Source organism: Sceloporus occidentalis, unplaced genomic scaffold (genome assembly GCF_023333645.1).
Source record: "Sceloporus occidentalis isolate IW3139 unplaced genomic scaffold, rSceOcc1.0.p SCAF_74, whole genome shotgun sequence".
NCBI classification, from domain to species: domain Eukaryota; kingdom Metazoa; phylum Chordata; class Lepidosauria; order Squamata; family Phrynosomatidae; genus Sceloporus; species Sceloporus occidentalis.
The window spans coordinates 5,259,015-5,284,651 of NW_028317054.1; the positions used below are offsets into that span (position 1 = coordinate 5,259,015).

At 37.5% G+C, this 25,637-nt stretch overlaps 1 protein-coding gene across 1 annotated transcript in view; it reads right to left on the reverse strand.

The window, feature by feature from the left end:
- Positions 1 to 24,390, reverse strand: part of LOC149286004 (coiled-coil domain-containing protein 141-like) — a 60,908-nt gene extending 36,518 nt beyond the window's left edge. The window contains exons 1-6 of the mRNA XM_089494689.1: positions 24,289 to 24,390; positions 17,866 to 17,988; positions 8,038 to 8,229; positions 6,533 to 6,641; positions 2,590 to 2,843; positions 804 to 923 (exon numbers count right to left, since the gene is read on the reverse strand). Of these exons, the coding sequence (XP_089350815.1) occupies positions 804 to 923; positions 2,590 to 2,843; positions 6,533 to 6,641; positions 8,038 to 8,229; positions 17,866 to 17,988; positions 24,289 to 24,390 (900 nt within the window). The remainder of the gene's footprint in view (positions 1 to 803; positions 924 to 2,589; positions 2,844 to 6,532; positions 6,642 to 8,037; positions 8,230 to 17,865; positions 17,989 to 24,288) is intronic.
- Positions 24,391 to 25,637: the final 1,247 nt, after the last annotated feature.

Genomic DNA, 25,637 nt, shown 5'->3' on the forward strand with positions numbered 1-25,637 from the left:
CAATCATCTGTTACACAGACAGTTTTATTGATGTAAAATTTACACAAGCCTTTATGCTTTCTAAACTTTTATTTGGTCTTGCTGGGGGTCAAATGTTGCCAACAAAATTACAGCTAGCTAAGCGTTTTGTTTGAAGTAAATACTTTATTATGATGTTTACTCAACTATTGCTATTTTAATAACCGCCTTTAGAAAAAGACAACAAATTCCGCTCATAGGTACAATGCTTGGATATGTGCAAATCATTTTCAATATATATCTTAATGGAACAAAAAACGACATTTACCAATCAATAGTTTTCAGTAGTTTGTTTTGTGTTACTTATAGATCCTTTAACCAATCAATAAGACTGATTGAATTCACCTTTTATGCTCCTGAAATATGTGCGACAACATTAAAATCTTCTTCCATGTTTTTGTATAATGCATACAGTTATAGTATAACATTGCTTTCATCACAAGGAACAGATTTCACTATAAAGCAGACTACACATTCGACCAGAGTAGAAGTTCTGCAGGGGCATCTCAAGATACACGTGAATATTGCTTAAATCAAGAACTCAAAAATACATTTTCTTGTGTTATACCAAGCCATCCTGTTCTTACACCATTTCTTCTCCTCATTTGCTACATAGAGCATTAGGAAACATTAACATCTACTCATGACGTACACAGCTGATGCAGGAACTCAATGTTGTTTGCCACATCCAGATCCCAAGGCCATTATAACAAATTCATTGGCATGTTGAATTGATCCATTGTAATATTATTGGTCTTCCTAGAAAGAGGGATTAGTAGCATTACCTTGGCACTATACACTTCTTGTTTGTGTTTTTGGAGAAGTTCTTCATTCTCAGTCAGTGATGTACCTAGTTGGACAGTCTTTAAATACATTTCTATATGGTTTCGCAGCCAACAGGTGACCTGTGACACAAATATAATATTAACAACTTATCTGCCATATGCAATTTATAATATATTAATGTTAAATACCGTATATGCTCAGACAATCCTTACATCTGGAGATCAACGCGGTCTAAAAAGCCATTCTATTATCTGTGATATTCAAAGCCTGCAAGGCAGACCTAGGGAGTTCCTAGGCATACATATAAAGCATCTTGAATGTATAGGTTTCATAATGGAAAATAAGCAACTTGCTTCTGTCGCAGATTGTCTGTTAGGTTACGTCCTGATTTTTTGGTTCATAACACCAATAAGTGCTGAGGAGAAGCGTCTTTTTATATTTTGTTAGTAGCCACTTTTGACTGCCGTAAGTAAAACTTGCCAAGACGATGGGACTGTCTGTTTTTTCCCCAAATACCTCCCTATCCTGTGAACAGACATCCCAAAAATCATAACGTACTACAACTATAATTCTTACCAGGATTGATTTACTAAAAGGGAATGTGTTAGTTTAGTTAAATTGTTAACAACAGAAAATAAAGCAATCACAAAAGTAGCATAAAAATATAAATTGTATTAATGCTTGCATTACATGTTATCCTCTAGGTTGGCCATTATGGTAATTGTACTTTAATTCTGTGATTACTTTACTATAAAAGTACCCCGACTCCTGTCTATTCTACTGACTAACATGGTACCGTCCTCTAAATATTCACTAACATTAAAATAGCTCCTAAGCTCATTTGCAGTGGAGCTAAGGAGAGTTAAAAATCAATATCAGATTACCTGATTGCAGATCTCAAATCGTGAACTCTATGCTAATCCCCTTACGGACCCAGTGATAAATTTGCAACTGCGACCCAGAGTTTAATAAAGTCCTGTCCATTTTCAGGTTAATACAAATCAGCCACACTGCACATTGAGTAGTAAATATGCAATTTAGACATTTTGCCAAGGGGTACTTCAGCCAACTTATGCATGTTAATAAATATGATAATAGATATGATAGCTGCAAGGTCGCTTTAAATGTTCATGGTGTCCCCCTTCCAAATTCAAGGAGGATTCTGCATTTGCCTTTTATCCCACATTCAGATATTTGCTGTGCATTAGATGTGTTCGGCCAAATACATGGGCTGCCAGTCAGCTCCAGGACTGCCTCGATAAGATCTCTGGGGGGGATTGAACTAGACCCCCTAAGCGTACGCCCAACAAGCACCTCCATTGATTTAAATGGGAGAACTTTCCTGCCACTGATTGGCTGCTTCAAACATCTGTTTAACTATGTATAACAATATTTCTCGGGATTGACACTTGATTAGGATACATATTTCTAACAGGTACAAAAACCTGATGTGTATAAAGCTCTTTTGCTATAATGTTGTGTCTAATCTATGTGGAATTTGCCTGGTTGTAGGACATAAGTGTTATCTATTACAATATGTCCAAGTGATAATTGCTGTAACATTTGCTTTGTGTTAAACGAGTTGTAGGTCAAATAATTACTTTGGGCAGATGGGAACTATTTAAAGATGTTTTATTATGTGTCGCTATGCAGGGAAGAAAAAAAAAACACACAAAAGGAAAAAGTCTGCTGTCTTTTTCACGCCAAACATGTAATGCTTTGACATCAACTTGACAGTCTTGATTTGAAGAAGCAAGTGCTCTGAATGTCTTTCCATTGTATTACCTTATCTTCTTGTTGGTGCCACTGACTGATTTGTAAGACCTGCTCCTGTCGCCTGTGCTCTTCCTTGAGATGCTTATCCAGCTGCCTTCTCCTGTCTTGCAGCGATTCCACCAGACTGTCAATTCTCAAACAGCTAATGCGGGCTCCCTGAGTCATTTCGAAATTTGCATTTGGCTGTTTATTCTTGAATAGTTCGATGAATTCTGTCAGCTCCTGCTTTCTATTTAACAAGGCTAGTGATCGTTCAAGAAGAGCTAAAACAAAAAAGCAACACAAACTTAATATTCTCTCAAGGGAATTTTTTTTGTTTTTTGTTTGGCATGATAAAAGTAACATCAGTGCTTATAGGGATTCACAATTTTACAATACTCATTTTATTTACATGTAAATTTAAATGTATTAAAAACAAGAAGGGATTCTTGGCTAATGTATTTTTTTAATGAGGTTTATTAAACCATTAGGACTAGCGAGCCATTCTATGCAATGATACGTATAATTTTTGTTGTGAACAGGGGTCTAAAATGAGTAGCACACCACTAAGAAAAAAGTAATAAATGTCTGCTTTTAACTGCTAGAACACTGACTGTGAATAGAACTAGACAGTATTTGTTAGTTTTTATTTGTGCTTTTATTCTGTTCTGTCGTGATCTACAGTGAATCCCTTTGATGGTAATATATACATAAAGCAGATATACACATAAAGGCATATAGCTTTTGAAATGATTGGAAAATATGTTGTTGGGTATATGTGTAAGAAAAAAAAGTAATTAATGTGTAATAAAAATGTATAATGTGTTGTTACCAAGTGTTGTCTGATTTAATATATATTTTTCTCTCTCCTTTGGCACTGAATGGGTTTATCCTCAATCTAATATTATAAAACTGCATACTTAAGAGCCATCTGTGAGCGGCGGAAAAGAAAGTCTTGCTCCAAATATTTTTAGAAATGAGTATTGTTTCTCCGCCCACTATACCCCAGAATAGAAATCTATTCTATAATGAGAGCAGCTGGGATCTTGGCATGTACAGCACGTTCTCCAAACACTGCAGTCTTAACCCTGAATTACATAGTAACAAGTTTCCTTCTTTCATTCACATATCTTTTTCTGAATTCCAGATAAAATGGACAGACACCGCCGTGCAAGGCCAAATCACATTTTCGCATAGAAACATAATTTTTAATCAAGTTAAATATCAAGCATGCTTGGATTATTTTATATCGTGAGTTTTAGATATAAGAATCCATCTGTTTGCCACTCAGCGCACACAAAATCGATTAAAAAAGAAAAAAATGCTTCAGTCGTGAAACACAATGGGTTTGTAATACTATAATTCAAGACATCTGTATAAAGACCAGTTTATATTTTTGGATTAATCTTTTCCCTAATGTATTTTTGTACATTCTAGCTATTTTTAAAAATAATGGTAAAAAATTAACAAGACCGCTAATTAGATAGGACATCTTTGTATATTTGGCCCATGTAACATTAAGTGTGTTACGGCTTATGTAAAAGCAACAAAAAATGGAGATGAAATTGGTCTGCAAAGAACTTTTGTCTGACATGAAATCTGTTCCACCATGCTATTTTATTTAAAACCATTGACAAGAATGTTTTATTCTAAAAACATTTCTATAACAATATTCCAGTTTAGTATATTCACTAACACGTGAGTTGTTTGTGACTTTCATGTTTTGTAAGTTTCAGTTGAGTTCAATGAGAACTTGCATGTTCTCCCACACAATGTGCAAAAATTAGCACCAGTAGCACCCTGTGTGACCCCACATTATGCACCCCCTTCACCCCCAATTCCATTCCCAGTGGGATGAGAGCTTAAAATATATAGAAGATTTTTGCCAACTTTCTAGCATGTAAACATGCAATCCTGTGTTTTTTCCCTAATCACCTCCTCTTAACCTTGGTATTGAAAGGATTGCTTCACAGATCATAGTATTCATCTAAACAAATACTAATTTTAAATACTGAATGTGGGTGAAATGCTACATATTGTTAATATTATTTGTATCAGATAAATAGACGAAAACCCTGAGAGTGAGGGTCTTTTGTGTATAATGACTGAGCCTTCCATAGCCACCAGGACTTCAGCTAAAGGTTGGGGACATATTAAAGTGAATAATCTAGCCTAGGTAAAACAGAAAAACTAGTACGGGCCTACCTCACAAAGATCACTACAAAATGACTCACTACATGGATTAAATATGCATTTAGTATTGGACAAAACCAAAACATTGTTTCACCAGACTATACAAAGAATGACACACAAGTCATACAAGACATACAATGCATGGATCTGTGTGCACAGATGAAGCATGAGGAAAAGACTGGGAAGGTATGTTAGGTGCTTCAGGAACATGGGACAAGACACAGTGATTACTCCTATGGGACAGAAATGACCCAGTAGCCAACACTACCCCCCATGTCCTCGACAATTGACCACTGGGAGGCTAATTCCTTTATATTACATGATTGTGCTTCAAATTTGTACCATACTTAGTGTTTAGAGATCTGTAATTGAGTATATTGGTTAAACTGTACAATATTTTTTATTTCAATTTCGTTTATAATCAGAGACATTACTATATTGTTCAATCTCTATGAAAAAAAATATATTTTAGAGAATTAATAGGGTCTGGAATGAATATTAAAGCAACATCTGCAAATAAGCATCCCTGTCCTGCACCGTTGTTTAAATTAAAGCAATCTGAACATAAGTTTATCCCCACATTCCTTGCAACTGGATTGATATATACAGATTGAATAGCTTTCAGCATCCATCCATTTATCTTGTAAGCCTAGAGTGCCTGGAAGATTCTCATGTGACCCTATCGAACGCCTTTTTATCGTCCAATGAGGGGGGGGAATACTTTTCATTCTTGCTACATCCATTATATTAATTAGTCTTCTTGTGCTATTACAGGATAATCTACCAGTTACAAAACCAACTTGATCTGACCGTGTAACTGTCGAGAGAATATCATTCTTTCTCACTGCCAAGATGGATGAAAAGAGCTTCACGTCAACATTAATGAGTGATATCGGGTGATAATTTGAAGCCTCGGTTGGAATTTTTTCCTGTTTCAAGACTGGTAAAATGGTAGCTCTAAAAATCTCATCCAGGAATCTCCCCATCTGTACAATCTAATGTTTTCGGGTATTTTTCCAAATCTGTCTGGTCCTGGTGTTTTTTATCAATGGATTTTAATATTCTATTTAGAGTATATCTTCTGAAATACTGTGAATATTCATATTCTTTAGGTATTGATGTATCTCTTCTATAGAAGAAAAAAAACCTTACCTATGTCTTCAGGGGTCAAAAATGTCCTATTGTTATCAATTATAAACATACTACGGCTTTTTGCTCTTTGAGTTTGTTTGTCAGGGTTTTCTCAGTCCTGTTTCCCTTGTAATAATAACTCCTAGCCTAAAGTCATCTGATTTACCTATACGTTGATTCTTTGTGACTAGTAAGAGATACCACTGATTCAGCAGTTTTGGAAAAGTTCTAATTAAATCTGCAATAATAATTACAAAACCTTAGAAAATATATATGGGATCAACCCTAAAACATGAAGATAGTTATGACCCAAAATGTTGAAATCAGAGGATAACTTCTCTCCTGTTCCCCTTGCCAGATTCCCTGTCGGTAAACTCAGAAGAGCTAAAATGAATTAAAATTGTGGGTCAAGGCTTATAGTACAACTCATACTGGTATCACACTGTGCATAACATTTCAAACCATGTCCTCCACTAGTCAATAATGAAATGGCTTCATGAATATTTTGTCCACTGCAGTAGGTTATTCAAGCTTCAAATGAACAGATCTACATATTTCAGGTATAATGGAGATATATTTGCCTTATTTATTAAAATTCTTTTAAACATACTGTAAAGAAGACTGCATTGAATGAAGCATTACAAGTTACCTTTCTTGTGACTTTGGTGTTCTTGACAACGTTCTGTAATAGAATCTACAGTGTTGGGGCTTGGTATCTTCTGAAAAACGTCCTCTGCTTGATCAATAGCGGTGGCAAACTAAAGAAGAGAAGAATATGCAAAAATATATATATAATAACTAATTTCCACAAATATGTTTTGCCTATTGTGCTGTTATGTATGGGATAATCTTGCCAAGGAGCTATATGGTAACACTCCTGTCACAACAGGCTGGCACTGCATTGCCCAAGTATGCACAGTGCCTAATTTAAAATGAAGCATGGTTTGCACATGTGCAGTGGCCAGATCAGGTTGGGCATAATGTGATGTCAACACTTAATATGTACAGCGTGTGACATTAAGGAATGCAGATGTATAAGCTATAAACTGTTAATGTTTTACTTTACATTTTTTATGTTTTATTTGTGTTGACTTGAAAAAACATGGGCCTTTTTTGTATAAGTGCTCCAGGGCCCCAAGCTCCTTAATCTGAGCTTGATTTGGATGAATATTAAAATATATGTTTGGACAACTAATAATCCTTATGGAAGTGATGGTTGATGTGGTAATAAATAAGTCTATGAAACTGCTGAATTATTCTTCTATGCTACAGTCCATGTGTTGGCATTAACAGGGATACATAAAGGGCAGAGGGTATTTAGAGAGAGGTAGATAGAAAGAGTTAACACTGGAGGTATTTCGCAGTGGGTATAGGAGGAGAGTGTTGCACAGTAAATTATACATACCTTTGCACATATCACAAACACTGCATCCATAAACAGTACCAAACACTACATTGTTATTTTAATATATTGTACATATTAACTTTTATGTGAACAATATGGCGACTGACATTTTGTTAAACAGGGGGTCGCCCCACTGCCCTCCCACTTCCCTATTAACAATAGCTTGTGTCCTGTGACATCAGTGAGGCCATCTAATGACATCCGTGGGATCGCCCACCAACATCCGCAAAATCATCGCCCACAGATGTCAGAGGGACCTCCTACCCTAATCTTTCAAGGGGGGCTCTGGGTAGCCAGACCCAGAAAGTTCCTGGGAATGATCGGCATTGAAAGGGTTAAACATCCTTGGTAAGGTTTACTTTTGCTTAAATGTGCGGTGTGTTTGATGTATCCGTTTTAACTGCTCGTACAATCTGCACACCTCGCAATTGTTTCAAGTGAGCATGTATCGAGCATTTTCCTTAAAGGTACCTTTTATGAGGTTTAGTCAGGCTGTTGAACTGCTTACTTTGTTTGTTTATACTGTTGAGGCCAATTAAGGTTTAGTTAGGTCACTGAATTGAGCTCCATAGGTCTATAGGTTATATGGAAGATGTCCAGTGTGATATCAACTACTGTAGATGTGCGTAAGGACACTAAAGAGGACAATACAATCTAAGAAAGTGTAAATAGTTAAATAACATGTTTTATCTCAGAAGATGCTTGTGTGCTTCGGTATAACTTTCAAAATATTTGATTTAAAAACAAACCTCTTGTGCAATCCGAAAGAACACTGAAGACAACTGTAAGAGAGTCCTCCTCCTATCCAGTATAGCGATGAGTGTATCCCAGGCATCCTTAAGGGTCAGTGCCATAGCATCATACACACAGCCTTGTTCTTGATTTCCCTCGGCAGTTTTGTCTGCTTCACATAACAGGTCCCACACATGATCTTCCAAGGACTGGAGAGGATGAGAAAAATAACTTAAAGTTATGCATCCAAGACAGCACAACTTAGTGTTACTTAGCGACTGAAGGTTTAAGCTTTCCCGGGACTCCACCAGTTTGAATAAATACATTTCTTTACTATCTTTCAGTTGAAAATGTTCAGGTTTTCTGCACATATCTAAGAAATGAAGTCTGTACTCTACACATGCTGATCAAAAGCAACTTAACTAAATATTTAACAAAATATGTATATTCCAATATGCTCTGCTTATACATTCTGCTTGAACTCCAAGCATTTTAAAGCACAACATTTTGGAAGCAAATGCAGAATATTTAGGTGCGGGCCTTTCATACACACTGGCTCTTTTGATAATAGAATTTGTATTCAAACAAATCAATGCTCCTTCCTTAAAAAGCCATTGGAAGACAATAGAACATTCCCAGCAATCACAGGTGTCGTAGAGTACCTTACACTCAACACTTCTCCCACCTGGCAGTCATGGGCGATTCTACATAAGAAATTAACCGCCAAGAATAAGACAAATTCTGTTGATGGCTTTACTCTTGGCGTTCGTGGTGACCGTGACAATGTCCCTACAGTATAAATTTCAGGTGGTGGTGTCCGGATAATCACAATGGCCTTTGCTGTGACAAAGAACAGAACTTGCGGGAGATACGTCAAGAATGAAGCTGTCTTTCAGATAACAACAATATAATAACCCTGTGACCTAGTTAAAAATACCCTTCAAGGGACCATCTACAGTCTCAATCAGCCTTACCAATAACAAATGCATATTTTAAACTTAGTAAGTACTTTAAAGTTACATTCTGGTCCCCAAATTGTGTTTTTAATGCATCCAGTGTATTTTATTGCATGCAAAGTTATTATGTAAACTATGTAAACACTTAGTAGCACTGCCATTTAATACATTGAAGCAACAGCTAATCATATGTATGCTAGTAAAACATTAATGGTCAGACCGAGTGGGGGGCTATTGAGCATGTGCAAGAAGCATACCTCTGTATGCTCTCTGCTTTCAGAAGAGGCGTTAAGAGAGACAGAAGACCTCCAATAACTAAAGAATGCCTACACCTATCTGCATGCAGGAAAGTCCTTTTAACATGAAAATAGATCTGGATTGCTGTTTATCTGCACAAACAAAACATGGCATCTACTATTCAGCATTCATAACACCTCTGGCTGACAGAAGCAGCCAATTAATGGCAGCAATTCTCTCCCATTGAAATCGGAAAAAGAGAGGTGCAGAAAAACTTCTCTTTCTCCCCTGAGCCGTTCCTTTAGTACAGGAAGAAGGTGTGCATGGAGGCTCTGCCCTTTTGTGGAATCGCTCCAGGAGGCCAGGTTAACAGAGTGTATAGCGGGGGGAAAGCGGACGAAGAAAGAAGACAGAAGGAAGAAGACAGAAGGATAACAAAGTGTTTTTGGACACTCAGATGAATTAACAAAATTGGCAAATTTTGATGAAATTAAAGTTTGTACAAATCCCAATACACAAGTCTAGTATCAACACCGACCTTCTTTCAATGGATGCCAGAAGCTTAAGATAAACAGATGGATAGAGAGAAGCATAAAAGCTGGTCTGGTTAATCATCCCCAAAGTATAACAGCATTCAGGCTGGCACAATCTTCACAAGTGAATGCAAAATACCGGTATATTAATGCAAGCCCAAATGATTACTTATGATGAAAGACAATCTGTAATTCCATTATGCTAGAATGTCTAAAAATTAGCCTGATGGATTTATGGAGTCATCATTTTCCATAAACTCACTAAAAGATAGATCGAGTCAATTTACAGCAATTCATTCCACTTTCTGGATAATATATTTTTGTGTAACGTAGATATACAGTCTCAATTTCGTTTTGCAGCACATGAATTATTTGGAAGTATACTGTACTGTTTTGTGCAATTTTAATGGTGCAACAGCATTCATTTTCAGACAGTTTAATTGACACAGGAGTATTACACCACAGGTAATCTCGCTAAGATCTTTGCCTGTCTGTAATAGTTCTTAAAACAGAAGAGTACCGTATTAATATAAAAAAATATTTCAGTTGCTTAACACATCAAAGAAATGAATTTCTGATAAGACTGAAAAATCCAGTAAAAGAATGACAGAATTTAGGTTATGAAATTATTTGTAAATCCTTTATCACACCTAGCACTTGAAATTTAACGTATGATAAAAAGGATACACAATTGACTACTTCATTATTCAAGTGGGTTAGACAGAACATTGCGTTATAGAACTTTTTTTTTTGCAAAAGGACTTGAAGTAAAAATGCTGGAATTCCAAAAGGATGTTGAAGTTCCATACAAAACATGGCAGCTGCAAATATATGAATGCTGACATACTGCTATTAATGTTATTAATTCTACACTCCAAAACGTACAAAATATGATTATTATTTTTAGTTATCAAGGGACGTTGTCCAGGGGTTGATCTCTGGTAAGGAATAAAGAGATCTGTGCTTCTGCCATTATTCTTCTGCCCTTTAGCTTTTTGTTTGTCAAGAGCAGGGGCGTGCTGGGCCGGGGGGCAGGGGGGCAATTGCCCCCCAGGCCGCCCTGAATCCGGGCTGGCCGGGTGGCCGGCAGACGAACATTTATGGCAGCCGCAAAGTTAATAACTAAGCGGCTGCCACCGGGACTGTCCGCCGTGCCGGTAGCGTACCTGGTGGGGGCGGTCCGCCTGGAGTGCCGCTCACTGAGGGGTGCCGGCAACTGTGGCTGTGCGCCGGGACTTGATGTCAAATCCCGGCGCACAACACTGAAGCCACGCCCACCATCTTCCGCGCTCTCTGCACCGGAAGGACGGGACACAGAAGAGGAAGAAGAAGAAGAAGAAGAAGAAGAGGAGGAGGAAAAGTGCCAGTGCCAGAGGAAAGGTAGGAAAATATTAGTAAGTGTGTGAGAGTGCTGGGTGTTATGCTATAGTTTATGATGAATGAGGGTTTGAGATTGCATGGAAGTGTGGGGGGATAGCATGGCATAGGGAGGCTGTCTAGGCATGATAGGAGTGTTGATTGCTGTTCAATTTTTTTTTTTGTCCAACTGTGGTGTGTTAACAATACTTTTATTAAAAGTAAATTACATACCAAAATTGGACAGAAAAATTAAATAACAGTATTAATAGATATATATGATTGCAAACAGCAATCACACGCCTATCATGCTAAGTCAGCCAGTACATGCTAGAACCTGGGCATGATAGGATTGTGATTGCTGTTAATTATATATATATATATATATATATATATATATATATTAATATTGTTATTGATTTATTTTTTTTGGTCTAATTTTGGTGTGTTACTTTTAATAAAAAAAAATTTTGTTTTTGGCCAAATGAATGCAGAATTTTCAGTTTCGGTCCAGAATTTTAATTTCGGTGCATCCCTACTATGTACAGTCACTGAAGTGTTAGGCCTACACCACATCAATGTTTGGCTTAGTATATAGTGATAGGGGTTTTACTGCAGTATTGTCAGTGTCTGGCTCAAAGTATAGGCACACATTGACGGTGGTACAGCGTAATCCCTAAGTATATAATGTTAGCAGTTATGCTGTACCACCGTCAATGTGTGCCTCAGTATATAATGATAACAATTTTGCTGTACCCCTGTCAATGTTTGCCTAACCATAGAAACTATGCAGTTTTAAAGTGTGTGTGGGTGGGGGTGCCACATACAGGATCTGCCACAGGTGCCAAATACTCTAGGTACGCCCTTGCGTCGTGCGGCAGTCAGGCCCAATGGCCCTTCCTCAGCTCTTCGTCCCACGTCTTAAAAGGGGTGGGATAAAGAGCTGAGGCACGGCTATTGGGCGGCGCGGTGCGTGCACACCGGCGGCTTTAATTTCATTAGACGCCGGTGGAGTGACTGCCACTTTCAATGTCGCTCGCAGCCGCTTTGGTGGCGCAATGGGCCAGTTGACTAGACTTGCCCCCCAGGCCTTAGGCTGCCAGCCCTCCCCTGGTCAAGAGACTCAGAAAACGCAATTTCATAACCCAAATAACTAGAAGCTGTTTAAGTGTCTGTGTCAAAGCCGGGCATGGCAGTGTGGGCTTGAGTTGGGCTTCATCTGGGCTTTAGTCTAATGGCTAGCTGTGGGGGGATAGCATGGCATAGGGAGGCTGTCTAGGCATGATAGGAGTGTTGATTGCTGTTCAATTTTTTTTTTTGTCCAACTGTGGTGTGTTAACAATACTTTTATTAAAAGTAAATTACATACCAAAATTGGACAGAAAAATTAAATAACAGTATTAATAGATATATATGATTGCAAACAGCAATCACACGCCTATCATGCTAAGTCAGCCAGTACATGCTAGAACCTGGGCATGATAGGATTGTGATTGCTGTTAATTATATATATATATATATATATATATATATATATATATTAATATTGTTATTGATTTATTTTTTTTGGTCTAATTTTGGTGTGTTACTTTTAATAAAAAAAAGTTTGTTTTTGGCCAAATGAATGCAGAATTTTCAGTTTCGGTCCAGAATTTTAATTTCGGTGCATCCCTACTATGTACAGTCACTGAAGTGTTAGGCCTACACCACATCAATGTTTGGCTTAGTATATAGTGATAGGGGTTTTACTGCAGTATTGTCAGTGTCTGGCTCAAAGTATAGGCACACATTGACGGTGGTACAGCGTAATCCCTAAGTATATAATGTTAGCAGTTATGCTGTACCACCGTCAATGTGTGCCTCAGTATATAATGATAACAATTTTGCTGTACCCCTGTCAATGTTTGCCTAACCATAGAAACTATGCAGTTTTAAAGTGTGTGTGGGTGGGGGTGCCACATACAGGATCTGCCACAGGTGCCAAATACTCTAGGTACGCCCTTGCGTCGTGCGGCAGTCAGGCCCAATGGCCCTTCCTCAGCTCTTCGTCCCACGTCTTAAAAGGGGTGGGATAAAGAGCTGAGGCACGGCTATTGGGCGGCGCGGTGCGTGCACACCGGCGGCTTTAATTTCATTAGACGCCGGTGGAGTGACTGCCACTTTCAATGTCGCTCGCAGCCGCTTTGGTGGCGCAATGGGCCAGTTGACTAGACTTGCCCCCCAGGCCTTAGGCTGCCAGCCCTCCCCTGGTCAAGAGACTCAGAAAACGCAATTTCATAACCCAAATAACTAGAAGCTGTTTAAGTGTCTGTGTCAAAGCCGGGCATGGCAGTGTGGGCTTGAGTTGGGCTTCATCTGGGCTTTAGTCTAATGGCTAGCTACGTGTGGCTCATCAGTAGTGGAGAACTGAGAGGCTGAAATTCATCTTTGCACCATACTGTGTGCATACCTGGAAACTGTCCTTCAGGGTCAGTTTTTAATCACCAGGAGGTGGGAGAGGTGCTTGACCCTACTCATCACCTCTATCTTGCCTACAAACTACCCATTTGAAGTCTCTTGGCACTAGCCCTAACCCTATGCATGGCTTATCTTACTGCTTCACTTGGCTGATCCCTACTTTCCAGCCTCCTTAAAGAATTTCCAAGGTATGGTCATTGAGGACCTGTATATTCAGAACTAAAGTCTGACCTGAGATGTGCACAAGCTTGGTTTGTAAACCTAATATACTCACTACTGGTATATTTATTTAAATCAATTCAAGATGTGTAGCCTTTACCAGACTTCACTAACATATAATAATTATTAATTTATATAGCACTATCATATTCACGGTACTGCACATAAATTGAACTTCTCCAAACTGTGGGTAGTTGAATGAACACCATAGGTTGTACAAGCTTGTTGAGTTAGATGTTTTTGATTCATTAACACTTCATCAAGTTAAAACTTGTTCTACGTTTGTTGCCAGTGAGAGAGTATAAAGCAGTCAACACATATTCCATAACCGGACACCGGACTTTGATTCAATACACATTGAAATATGTCTCTTTTCAGAGAACAGTCTCCTGATTGACACGTGTCCCCAGACTTTTTGTGTATTTTTTTGTATCCACAGCCCTAATGCACAGTGGGTGAAAGGACAGAATCGCCCTGTCCAAAAATGAAGCAATGGGAAGCAATGCATAGATGTACAGTTAGGAAATATTTGGACACTAATACAATTTTAATAAATTTGGCTCAGTTTGCCACCACGATGAATTTGGAATAAAACAACCGAGATGCAATTGAAGTGCAGACTTTCCGCTTATTCAAGAGGTTTAACAAAAATATTGTATGAAACATTTAGGAATTACCACCATTTTCATACACAGACCCCTCCCCTTAATTCAGGTGCTCAAATGTAATTGGACAAATCAACACAATCATAAATAAAATATAAATTTTTAGTACTTTGTCCAGAATCCTTTGCAGACAATGACTGCTTAAAATACTGGGTTTCCTCCTTTATGAGGCTTTGCCAGGCCTTAAGTGCAGCTGTCTTTAGTTGTGGTTTATTTGTGGGTCAAATGTAGTATAGAATCCAGAGCTGCTCAGCAATGTGAGTAAATCAGTTTAGTTTAATTTCCACAAGAGTGGTGATGTTTCAATAGGGTTTTTCTCAAGCCATTTCTCAAGCATGTGCTCTAAAAAATCTTTATTATATAAGTCTTATATTCGAGCAAATACAGTATTCCACTTCTTTGCCTTAAAAAACTCATTGTCCATCGTATCAACTTTGCTGAATCTGAGCAGACAATATATCCCTATGCACTTCAGAATTCACCCAGCTGATTTTGTCTTCTGTCTTCTGTCACATCATCACTAAACACTAGTGACCCAGTGCCATTGGAAGCCATGCATGCCCATGCCATCACACTGCCCCCACCGTGCTTTACAGATGATGTGCTATACTTTGGATCATGAGCTGTTCCAAGCCGTCTCCATACTTTTTCCTTCCCATCATTATCTTAGTTTCATCTGTCCAAAGAATGCTGTTCCATAAATCGTCTAGCTCTTTAGATGTTTTTTGGCAAAGTCTAATCTGGCCTTTCTATTCTTGAGCCTTATAAATTATTTGCACCCTCTGTATTTATTCTCGTGAAGTCTTCTCTTTCTGGTAGACTTGGATAATGATAAGACTAACTCCTAGAGAGTGTTCTCCACTTGGCTGGATGTTGTGAAGGGGTTTTTCTTTACCATGGATAGGATCCAACATCATCCACCACTGTTGTTTTCTGTGGACGTCCAAGCGTCTTTGTGTTGCAGAGCTCATCAGTGCATTCTTTTTTACTCTCAGGATGTACCCAACTGATAATGTGGCCACTCCTAATGTTCCTGCTTTCTCTTTGATGTATTTTTTCTATTTTTGCAGCCTAAGGATGGCCTTTTTCAAATGCCATACCCCAAATAAACTCCAGACCTTTTACCTGCTTAATTGATGTAGAAATAATAAAGGAATAGTCCACACCTGTCCATGAAACAGCTTTTGAATCACTTGTCCAATTACTTTTGGGTCTACACATTATAGAGCTTTAATTTCTAAATCCTTCCTCCAACATGCATGTGAATACCCTCAAAATAAAGCTGAGAGACTGCACTTGAAGCCCATATTCATTATTTAACTGTAACTTGAATTTACTTTGGTAAACAGCCGAAATAACAAAACTTCTGTCAGTGTCCAAATATTTCCAAACTATACATGAAATTCATGCAGTCAAGACATATCCCATGTTTTCCTATTCCAATGCAATAGTTTCTGATCCAATAATGTGTTTTATGCCAGAGGAGCATGGAAGCCTCACATATTCTGATATCTCTAAGCTTAATGCAGATTAATGGACAGAATAGTGTTAACCTTGTTGTCATAAACTCTTATAAACATCTAACACATCCACTTTTTTCTTTGGCTATGCCTTCACCGCTACGGAAATGTCAAAACTGTTTTTTTATAGCAAATTTCCCTAATGTGCATTAAGGTTTAAGATGGATTAAATGAAAATTTACACAAATGCCTGGGGACGTTTCCTAAAAATCTTTCTACTTTAAATAAATATAAATTAATAATAAATGTTGGCCCCACTGTTCGAGTAGTTTTTTTTTCTCCAAGTTTTCACAATTTACAGTTTGTATACAAATGTGTAAAAGAAAATCAGCTCCTCCAAAATGACGTTTTGAAAAAGATTAATATTTTTTTAGTAAAAGCAAAAACATATTCTTTTGGCACATTGTCATCTGTGCAACTAAACTTTTAATAAAATGAAGTAGAAAATCACTTCCCCAAGTTTAGCTTGGGATACTTCCAGTTTGAAAATGCTATAGAGATGGATAATGATAGAAAAGTCAGCCATGTTACCTCTTCATTTGGTTAAATTTGGAAATATCTAAACATGGACTGGACTAAATAATGTTTTATTTTTTTTGGTGTTTACTGAGTTATCTCTATCTAAGCAGAGGTCTTAACGGACTAAAATAAAATCCTAGTAAAAAAATCACCCATTGGGATATTAACATTTTATTAAAAACTATGTATTATATTAGTAAAAAAATATTTTAGTGGGAATTTTCCAATATTTTATATGTCTCAGTCTGTATGATGCGTTTTCGCATTGACTTAACTGATTTCTGTCACTTACAACCAAATCAATTTGTGAAAAAAGAAAACATTCTGTTTCCTGTGTTTGTGTGCTTCCATCTTGGTATGAACTATAGTATTTAATATTTAGTATTATATTATTAAACTATATATATTAAATATAATATTGTTAATATTTTACTGAAAAATGTTGTGTTTATAGCCAAGATATTTTCTCAGCATACACCATTGGTTTTAAGCCTCTGAACAGGTTATAATAAACCATGTATACACAGTTAAGTAAACACTTGGATATAAAGTGTGTATTTTAGCATGGTATTTACTAAGTCTGAAATTGCGTTGTCCTCTCTCTCCTATTTTTTCACTACATCACACTGCATTAGTTAGGCAAACTTAAAGCCATTTTCTGAATGTGTGTAGCGGAGGGACTTGTTCTAAATCTGGAAAATATTAGTGAAGTTGTGGAATTCAAGCTAAAGTTAAAAATAACTGGGTTATTCTGGAACAAGTGTGTTGTGGGAATTATAGTTACTGCCAGCAGACTCAAAAGTATTCCTACATCATGTTTCATTAATCTATTCTATTTGGGTAGCATTCAATGAATTAGATTATGAGTGTGAATCGTTGTTCTCCATAGTAATCCCTTGCGTTGTTTTTTTATGATAATTTCAAAAATGGCGTACCATTTATTGGACCAGCTGCCCTGCTCAGTGTTGTAATTTCTAGCTGACAAGAAAGAAGACTAAGCTGTTGTAGGCCGGTGTGATGTGGTGGTTGTTAATAGAAGTTCACAATGAGGAGTCCCTGGCAGCTGTGTGGAGGAAGAGATCAGGGAGTAAGCATGGCAGCCACATGAAGGAAGCGATCAGTGATTGGGGTAGCTGTGTGGAGAAAAAGATTTGGCACTAGGAATTAGAGGAACCCTATGAACATAGGAAGACATTAATTGCTCCTAAAACAGTAGAGCGTGCGTAATTCATTGAGTCCAAAAGAGAGTGATATTCCAGGACTCAAGGAGTATAATTCAAACTTCATGCATTCAGCATAAGGACAAATCAACAAAATACATTGAAAAGCTATATTTCACACTAATTTATATTGAGATTCTCGGTCCGGAATCTATTTGCTTACCTTGAGTTTGGAAAGAAGCATCTCATGATCCTTAAGAAGTTTATTAGATTCATCTTGATTTGCACCAATCTCAAATAAATTAGGTATGGCTTCAGCTAACTGTAGATTCACCAAGTGGCCACACTAAAATAAAAAATCAAGCAATTAGAATATAGTTATGCTTCTGGTAGACTGTTCTGTTAAATCCATCCAGGGAAGATCATAGCTACTATCCAAACCACTCCTGGCCTTCTATAATGGCAATTTTTGTACTTAGTCTTGCGTGATCAAGCTTATTGTTACTTGTATATCCTGTTATACCAATCTGACTGCAGGCATTTATTTGGTATTTCATTTTCTGTGTTTGACTTCTTTGATGTGGTTGCTCCAGGAAATTCTTATCAGTGTCAGAAGTTAAAAAAATTAGAGGACTGGTTTGACCAGAATCACAGAATCACAGTAAACATTTTGTTATACAGCCTAAAGAAAAGCTGGTTATATTGTCAACGGCAAACCAAAAGTCATAAAAAATCAGGTTTATGAATGTGTGACACAAGATAGATGATGTACTATCATCACATCAGGGGACTGATTCCTGGAGGTCTCTCTTTTACCTGGAGGTGGGAGAAAGGAACTGGTGGGGCAAAGTTGGGGAAGCATTCCGGTCTTGTGGAAGCAGAATTATATCCCAATAGCTGAGAAAGGGGATGGGAGAGAGCAAAACCTTGGTGTGGGGAGTGGGCAGTGCCATATCCTTCCCACCTGCAGAACAGATGGTGATATGGGTGCCCAAATCTAGAGAGGTGTCCATTTGATGACTGAAACCTCCAGTCATCAAAATATCAGTAGCAACAAAGTCACATTTGGCCACCCTGATTTGGCATGTTTTATTGATAAATAATTATTATTCTTATACAAGAACTTGGGTCAGTCGGCTCTAAGTGAGTGCATGCCATCTTTTAATTTTGTTAGCTAAATGCAAAAGGGGAGGGTCCAAAATCAAGTGACTACAGGCCAAGTACCAATCTACCCCTGCATGCCAGGCAGACATATTTATGTAAGCTTATGGTGCTCCAAATACATGTAGCTGTCATTTAAAGAACGTGAGATGCGAGCGAGCTGTGAACGTTCAGATAAGAGACTGTTTGACACAGTACTTGAACATAATGAACTTACAAAGTTAATGGTGCCAAATAGCTTCCTACCTGTGGTAACTAATAATATATCATACAATATCAGTTAAATGGTTATATAAGTGTACACATTTTTCAAATTCCACAGCAGACACTTTCCTAGAGTTCCACTTTTCTTAAGAGCACCACAGAAAACAGGGTCAGACTGAAAGTTAAATGATTACATGCTCTTTGAAACTAAAAAAAACTAAGCTCAAGACCACTGGCCCACTGGGCATTTCCCCTTTATGCCTAATAGTAGTCCAGGCTTGACAAAAAGCAAAAAACAAAAATGGCTAAATTATAGTTGGGCACATAACATGATTTTTTATCAGGGAGATTTCAATAAAATCACAAAGACAATTTGGGATGAAAGTAAGGGGTTTGGGCAAAACAGATGTAATGTACAGGTATTCATTTGCAAAGCTGCTGTTAAGCTCCTCTGATGTTCTCCTCCTCTGCATATAAAAAAAAAACAACATGGCCGCCAGGCACAGGTTTAATGGGGTAGCAGAATACTCGAGAGTGCTCCCGATTTCATTCAGAGCTCATTGGCTGTCCTTAATTTCAATGTGTTTAACTTCTTTGTATTTTTGGGGGTCTAGTGACTATTTGGTGTTAGCCCTTCTCTATGTATTTTAGTCACTCCTCATTCCAGCCGCTCATATAGAGCAGTAGAGGTGTAGCTCTGGTTTGGGGGTATCCAAGGTTAGATATCCAGTATTTACTACTGAAATCAGTAGCAGGACAAAAATAAATATTTGGCAACTTTATTCTGTATCTATGAGCCTTTTTTGTCTTTCGCTTATGTTTAATAGGAGATATGGTAAGTACCTACAAAGTCACTATTGGTCAAGAAATAATTACACTCCAATCTCTACTAACACTGCCAGGGGGGAAACAACGCAGATGTGTAAATAGACTTTGATATTAAAAAGGACTTTTCAAGATAGGATTTACACTCCACGGTAATATTACCAGCGAGAAACTAAACACTATCACTTGCTACTGTACACAATATTTAGTGAGTCAGTTTAATATCACACTTTTATATCTAAGCATCTAGTAACATAGTGACATAGTTCATAAGGTTGAAAAAAGACCAAAGTCCATCAAGTTCAACCTATATACATATTGTGTCCCTACTGTGTCATACTTCTTTTTAGTTATCACTTGATATCACTTAATAGTAGATCATGGTTGTTACAACATATTAAAGGCTTTATCACTTTTTCACAAGGAGTCCTCAGATCACATCAACTCAGTGAATAGTGATCCTGATTCCTTACACACACTGTATTTCCATTGTAGACTTAACATTAAGTTACATCATTGAGGACCCGGACATATGTTCTTGTCATTTTTAACAACTACAGTGGCTTAAAAAAATACACATAAATACTCTGCTCTTGTGGATTTCAAACAATTGCAAATATTTACCAGTTTACCCCAAACAATAAAAATTGTTAAATTTGTGTGGCACAATGATTTATACCCCAATGAATTAATTTGAGAAAAATACATTTGAAGTATATTCACATTGATATTTTACATTTTTAGTACACATGGGTGACTAGGAACAGGAAATTGTTCAGCCTGGGGTATAAACGCATGGACAATGATCCAAAACATATATCAAAATCAGCACAAACATTTTTACTGACCACAAGAACAAGGTCCTACCATGGCCATCCCAGTCCCCTGATCTGAACCCCATAGAAAACCTGAAGGGGAGAGTCCACCAGCATTGACCTCGAAATTTTAAGGATCTGGAGAGAGACTGTATGGTCTCAGATCCCTTGCTATGTAATCTCCAATCCTCATAAGGCATTATAAGAGAAGATGTAGAGCTGTTATCTTGGCAAAGGGAGGTAGCACAAAGTATTGACAAGGGTGCCATTGTGCCACACATATATTTCACTTTTTTTTGTAAACCTGTGCTACGTCATTACAATAATAATAATTTGTCTTGATTTATTTAGTTCCAATTTACCCAACTTTTTTTCTAGAACGAAAACCCAATGCAGGTGTGGCTTAGCTGTTTCTGCACCGGGGCTACAGAGCATGTATTAGTTATATTTAGGTGAAAACCTTATAAACAGCATGCACTTTAACAATACTTACATACATTTTTGGACAGGTTAAGCTAATAAGTTAAGTTATTTATAAATCATATTTTTCCCATTTCCCAGTACGTTCCAAAACAAAAAATACATTTTTAGTAATTTTATTTAATATACATGGTTGTACGTGATGGCACATGAAGTTCATGGAGGTGACAGTACACACATTTCACAGGGTATACACACATAAGATTAGAGGGAAACACGATCTGAGCAAAAAATAGCTGTCAGGACTCGAGGTAAGCAGGTTGGGTAGGAGCCGAGTTGTAGGGGATACCAGGGGCTCCACCTGTACCCAGCAATGCATAAAGACAAACAGGTAATTACAGACAAGCAAAGAGCGTCACACAAAAGGCTGGTGTGCAAGATACATCTATATTGCAGTGCACAAACAGGCTGTAGGTAAACACATGGGTTAGAAAGTCTCTAGACTGGACACTGCGGCTGGATAGCCCATAGACCAGACACTGTGGCAGGAACATGGATAAAATCACAATGGCAGGGCACTAGACAGGAACACAGCTGAGGCCCTCTGGCAGCGCACTAGACAGGAACACGGCTGAGGCCATCTGGCAGAGCACTAGAAAAGGCACATGGTTGGAAGCCGCTTTGGTAGGGCACACAGCTGGAAGCCCCATAGGCAGAGAAGACAAAATCAGACAAGCCGGCCAGAACCAGGAGATCAGGAACGAGAGCCACACTGGGAGCCAAGAGCAAGGTCAGGACAAGCCAAGACAAAATGAGTAGAGTACAAAAACAAGCTGCTAGCAGTAGCACAGGACCAAGACACAGCCCAACCGCTGTAGGCTGTATACACTGCAATACAAAGACCTAGGCTGAGAGACTGGGCAGGCATTTAAGGGGAAGGCCAAAGCCCAGGAAACCGGGTGCAGCTGATAAGGTCATTAGCACATAGCTCTTCTGTTCTAACAGGTGGCCTCTAGAAGCTGCAGTTGACTTGACACCTGATAATAAACACAGAGTCCAGGCTGGCAGGGTGGAAACCTGACAATTAAAAATTTTAACAAACTTGACATTTTATACATCTGATGCACCTGTTTTTTTCATAGCTTCCAGTAGGACAATCATTATTCTGGTCATAAGAGTTGTTGTCCGTTAAAGCTTGCCCTTAAGGAATATGTCTAAATTCTGCCTTTTAACACCAGTTGAGTTTCCTATTCTCAGCGGAGATTCCTTTTGCTGACTTGCTTTGCTCAGAGACGTGACCAGACCAGTAACAGCCAAGACTTTCGCCATATTCTTTTGTGGGGAGGTTTTGGATTCTGTGAGCGGCTACAATCACTGCAAACCAAATTAGAAAACCAACTAGTCTGGAAAGAGTGAAGCACATATGTTCATATATGCTTTGTGATTAAATAATTATAGTTTATTTATACATTTTCACCATTATGGTTTGAAAAGAAAGACTAATCATGCACCGATCACTGCTCGCAGGCAGGGACTGGATCATTCATTTTACTCTCAGAAACAGATGCTGGTCACCAGTTCTTCATATTTTTATAAAATAAAAGTTTTCTTGTATAACGGAAACTCCGTACGTATATTATTCCAGAGTGAGTGATCTGCCAGGGTACTGATCAGTCCCAATACCTACAAAAACATGATATTAGTAATAACTATTAGGGGCAAGAGTGCCACCACATATGAGATATATGTTTGACATCCGAGTACCACTTTGCAAACCATGTATCTCATATGTGGTTGGTTAAGCAGGTGCTGATTTGTACTACTACACCCAACAACATTACTGTCATACTAATGGTCATACTAAACCTAGCTGGAAAATAATGTTGAGTAAGTGAAACGCCATTCAACATCTTGCGACACCTTTTTCAGACTTTCAGAGTCTCCATGCCTGCCAACAGGTGGGTTTAACGTTTAGTTCAATTAGTCTCAGACAATCATAAGCTTACAAGATCACCTGTTCTTGACCTTGAAGTAATTTATAGTACACACCATAATAACAAACAGTTTGAGATCTGACGGGTTAACACATTGTAGTAATGTACAAAATTAAATTAAAAGACAAATACGACAGCACTTACGAACCATTCGGACTTCCGAATGTAGGTTCCGATTTCCTCTGTTAATAAGACTCAAACCGTTAACAATCCTTGACCTCATTTTAGAGTCAGGATAGCGTTATGACTATGCCATGAGTGTTTGAAATCCCTCAATGTATTAGCCTCTATCACAGAAAAATAGTTAAGACGGCCGCCCCCACTGTCATACAGATGGGGTGACATATATTGGTTATTTTATATACTAGGCTCAATTAAATATTCACAGTGTTCAGGGAAAATGGTCTACTTTAAAGTGGGCTTGTCACCCGCTGAAATTGTATGGTATATACAGTAATTAATTGAAATAATGATCTGTTTTTGTTTATTAAAGACCTTATAGTAATCAAGATCTCGTATGTCCATTCTATAAACTTTATCAGCTTTCACTTATCATCATATTACAGATAGGTTTCTGTTTATTAACATTTTAATATTGCTAGACACTGTCACAGTGTGTGATTTGGGGCAGTCCTGCTGAAACCAGGATACTTGGCAGGTAGATAATACATTGTAGAACCCTACGCAGTAAAAGAGGCTGATGCTAAATCATACGGGCATGAAAACAATGAACCATAAAAACAAAAATACTGTACTGTACTGTATATAAAAGATATTGTCATGGAGTATACACAAACTGTCATATTTAACCAGATCTGTGCCAGGGCTGCGTCGGAATACAGTGTTGTTGAAAGTGTTACATATGTGCAATTATTAACCATTTGTGGTATTTTGCACATATCTGGGGTAAGATATTGTAGAGAGTCCACATCTCGTTTATGTTTTATGCTTTTATGTTACAATAACATTTATTATACAGTTTACACATATTGACTTAGTCTCTGATTACTCATGTTTCATCGATAGTAGAATTCGTTGTAAGATAAAGGGTCTCACTTCCAAAGCTCTGTTAATTTCATCTAACGGGAAGATCCTTGCGGTCATAAAAGCTTATGTGACTCTACGAAAATATTTGTCCCTAAAAATGTATCAGACCTTAAAGACTCTTTTCTTCTCCATCCTGGCAATATACTATTTTGTACAAAAACACAGGATGAAAGTGCTTACCTTAAGTACTGATATGATTATTCTGGATTCGCCAGCTTGTATGGCCACCGAACTAACTGTAGTAGTTGAAACCTGTCCAGTTAAATTATTTTCACTTGACATAATGTCTTAAGGAGAAAAGATCCAAACTTGACGATAAATCCGACTCTTCAGTAACTTTCTCTTCAATGACTGTTTCTGAAAATTATAAGCCAGGGTATTTGGGAACATTCAGGAGAAAAGCTCAGCTAGCCCACATCGCATTACAAGAAGCAATGAACAGGAGGTTAAAAATAGAGAGTCCCATTGAGTTTATCGTCCTCCAGCCACTGAGCTGACACACCCCTGACTTCATAGCAAAGAGCTGCCACCAGAATTCTGCTATTATCAGACACGTAAAGGCCGCCTACAGCCCTGCGTCTCTAACGCTGGATAAGCAAATGGAAAAAGACACTTCGATCATAGCTAAATGTTGCTTCTAATTGTTCGTCTCAGTAGGAACTTTAAATTTACTTTTATAGCCCATTAGCTCTTTTGCATTAATGATGCTCCACGGAGCTTCTGCAACGTTAGAATGTTTCAATGCAGAAATAATTCATTTAATGCTCATAACTTATATTAATTCTAAATAATACAATTTGCTTATGTTTCCTAATCTACAATCTTTATTATAAACACTGAGCAGTGCTATTGTTGAAGTTTAGGTACGTCTTGAAGTTAAGAAAACATAAAATTCACTAAATTCTGTATCAATGTTTAAACCAGTATATGAGAATAATTCAGGTGTATATACCGTATATACATAGTACACACATCGAGTGCCAGGAAATTATTAGCAAGCCGTTAAGTGCTCAACAAGATAACTATATTGCCTTTCTGTGTCACAGCACAATTCAGCCGGGGACTGGAAAGCCAAAGTCATTTATGTCTCAGGATTCATATTTATATATATAACACTATTAATTATTTTATTTTTATTTTTTATATGTACACATGTATTCTGAGAACCATTGGATATATAAGTATTATTAATATTATTATTATTATTATTATCTTTATTTTTGTCTTTTTTCATCTATTATCTAATACTTGAATGCAGCGTTCTGTGTGGACAATAAAAAACAAAATTGACACTAATATATATTAGCATTTCCACTATACTTTATTCTTTCTGTTTCTAGGATCACAACTTGTGACTACAAAATAAGATATGTTATCAGCAATAACACTTAAAAAATGAACTATAATATAGAATTAAATAGGAACATCCTTACAGCCAATAGTTTTATTATTTATTGTAACAATACTCTGCAACCAAGATAATATACACTGTATCTTGTTTTCCTATCTTTCGACATATTAAAAGAACA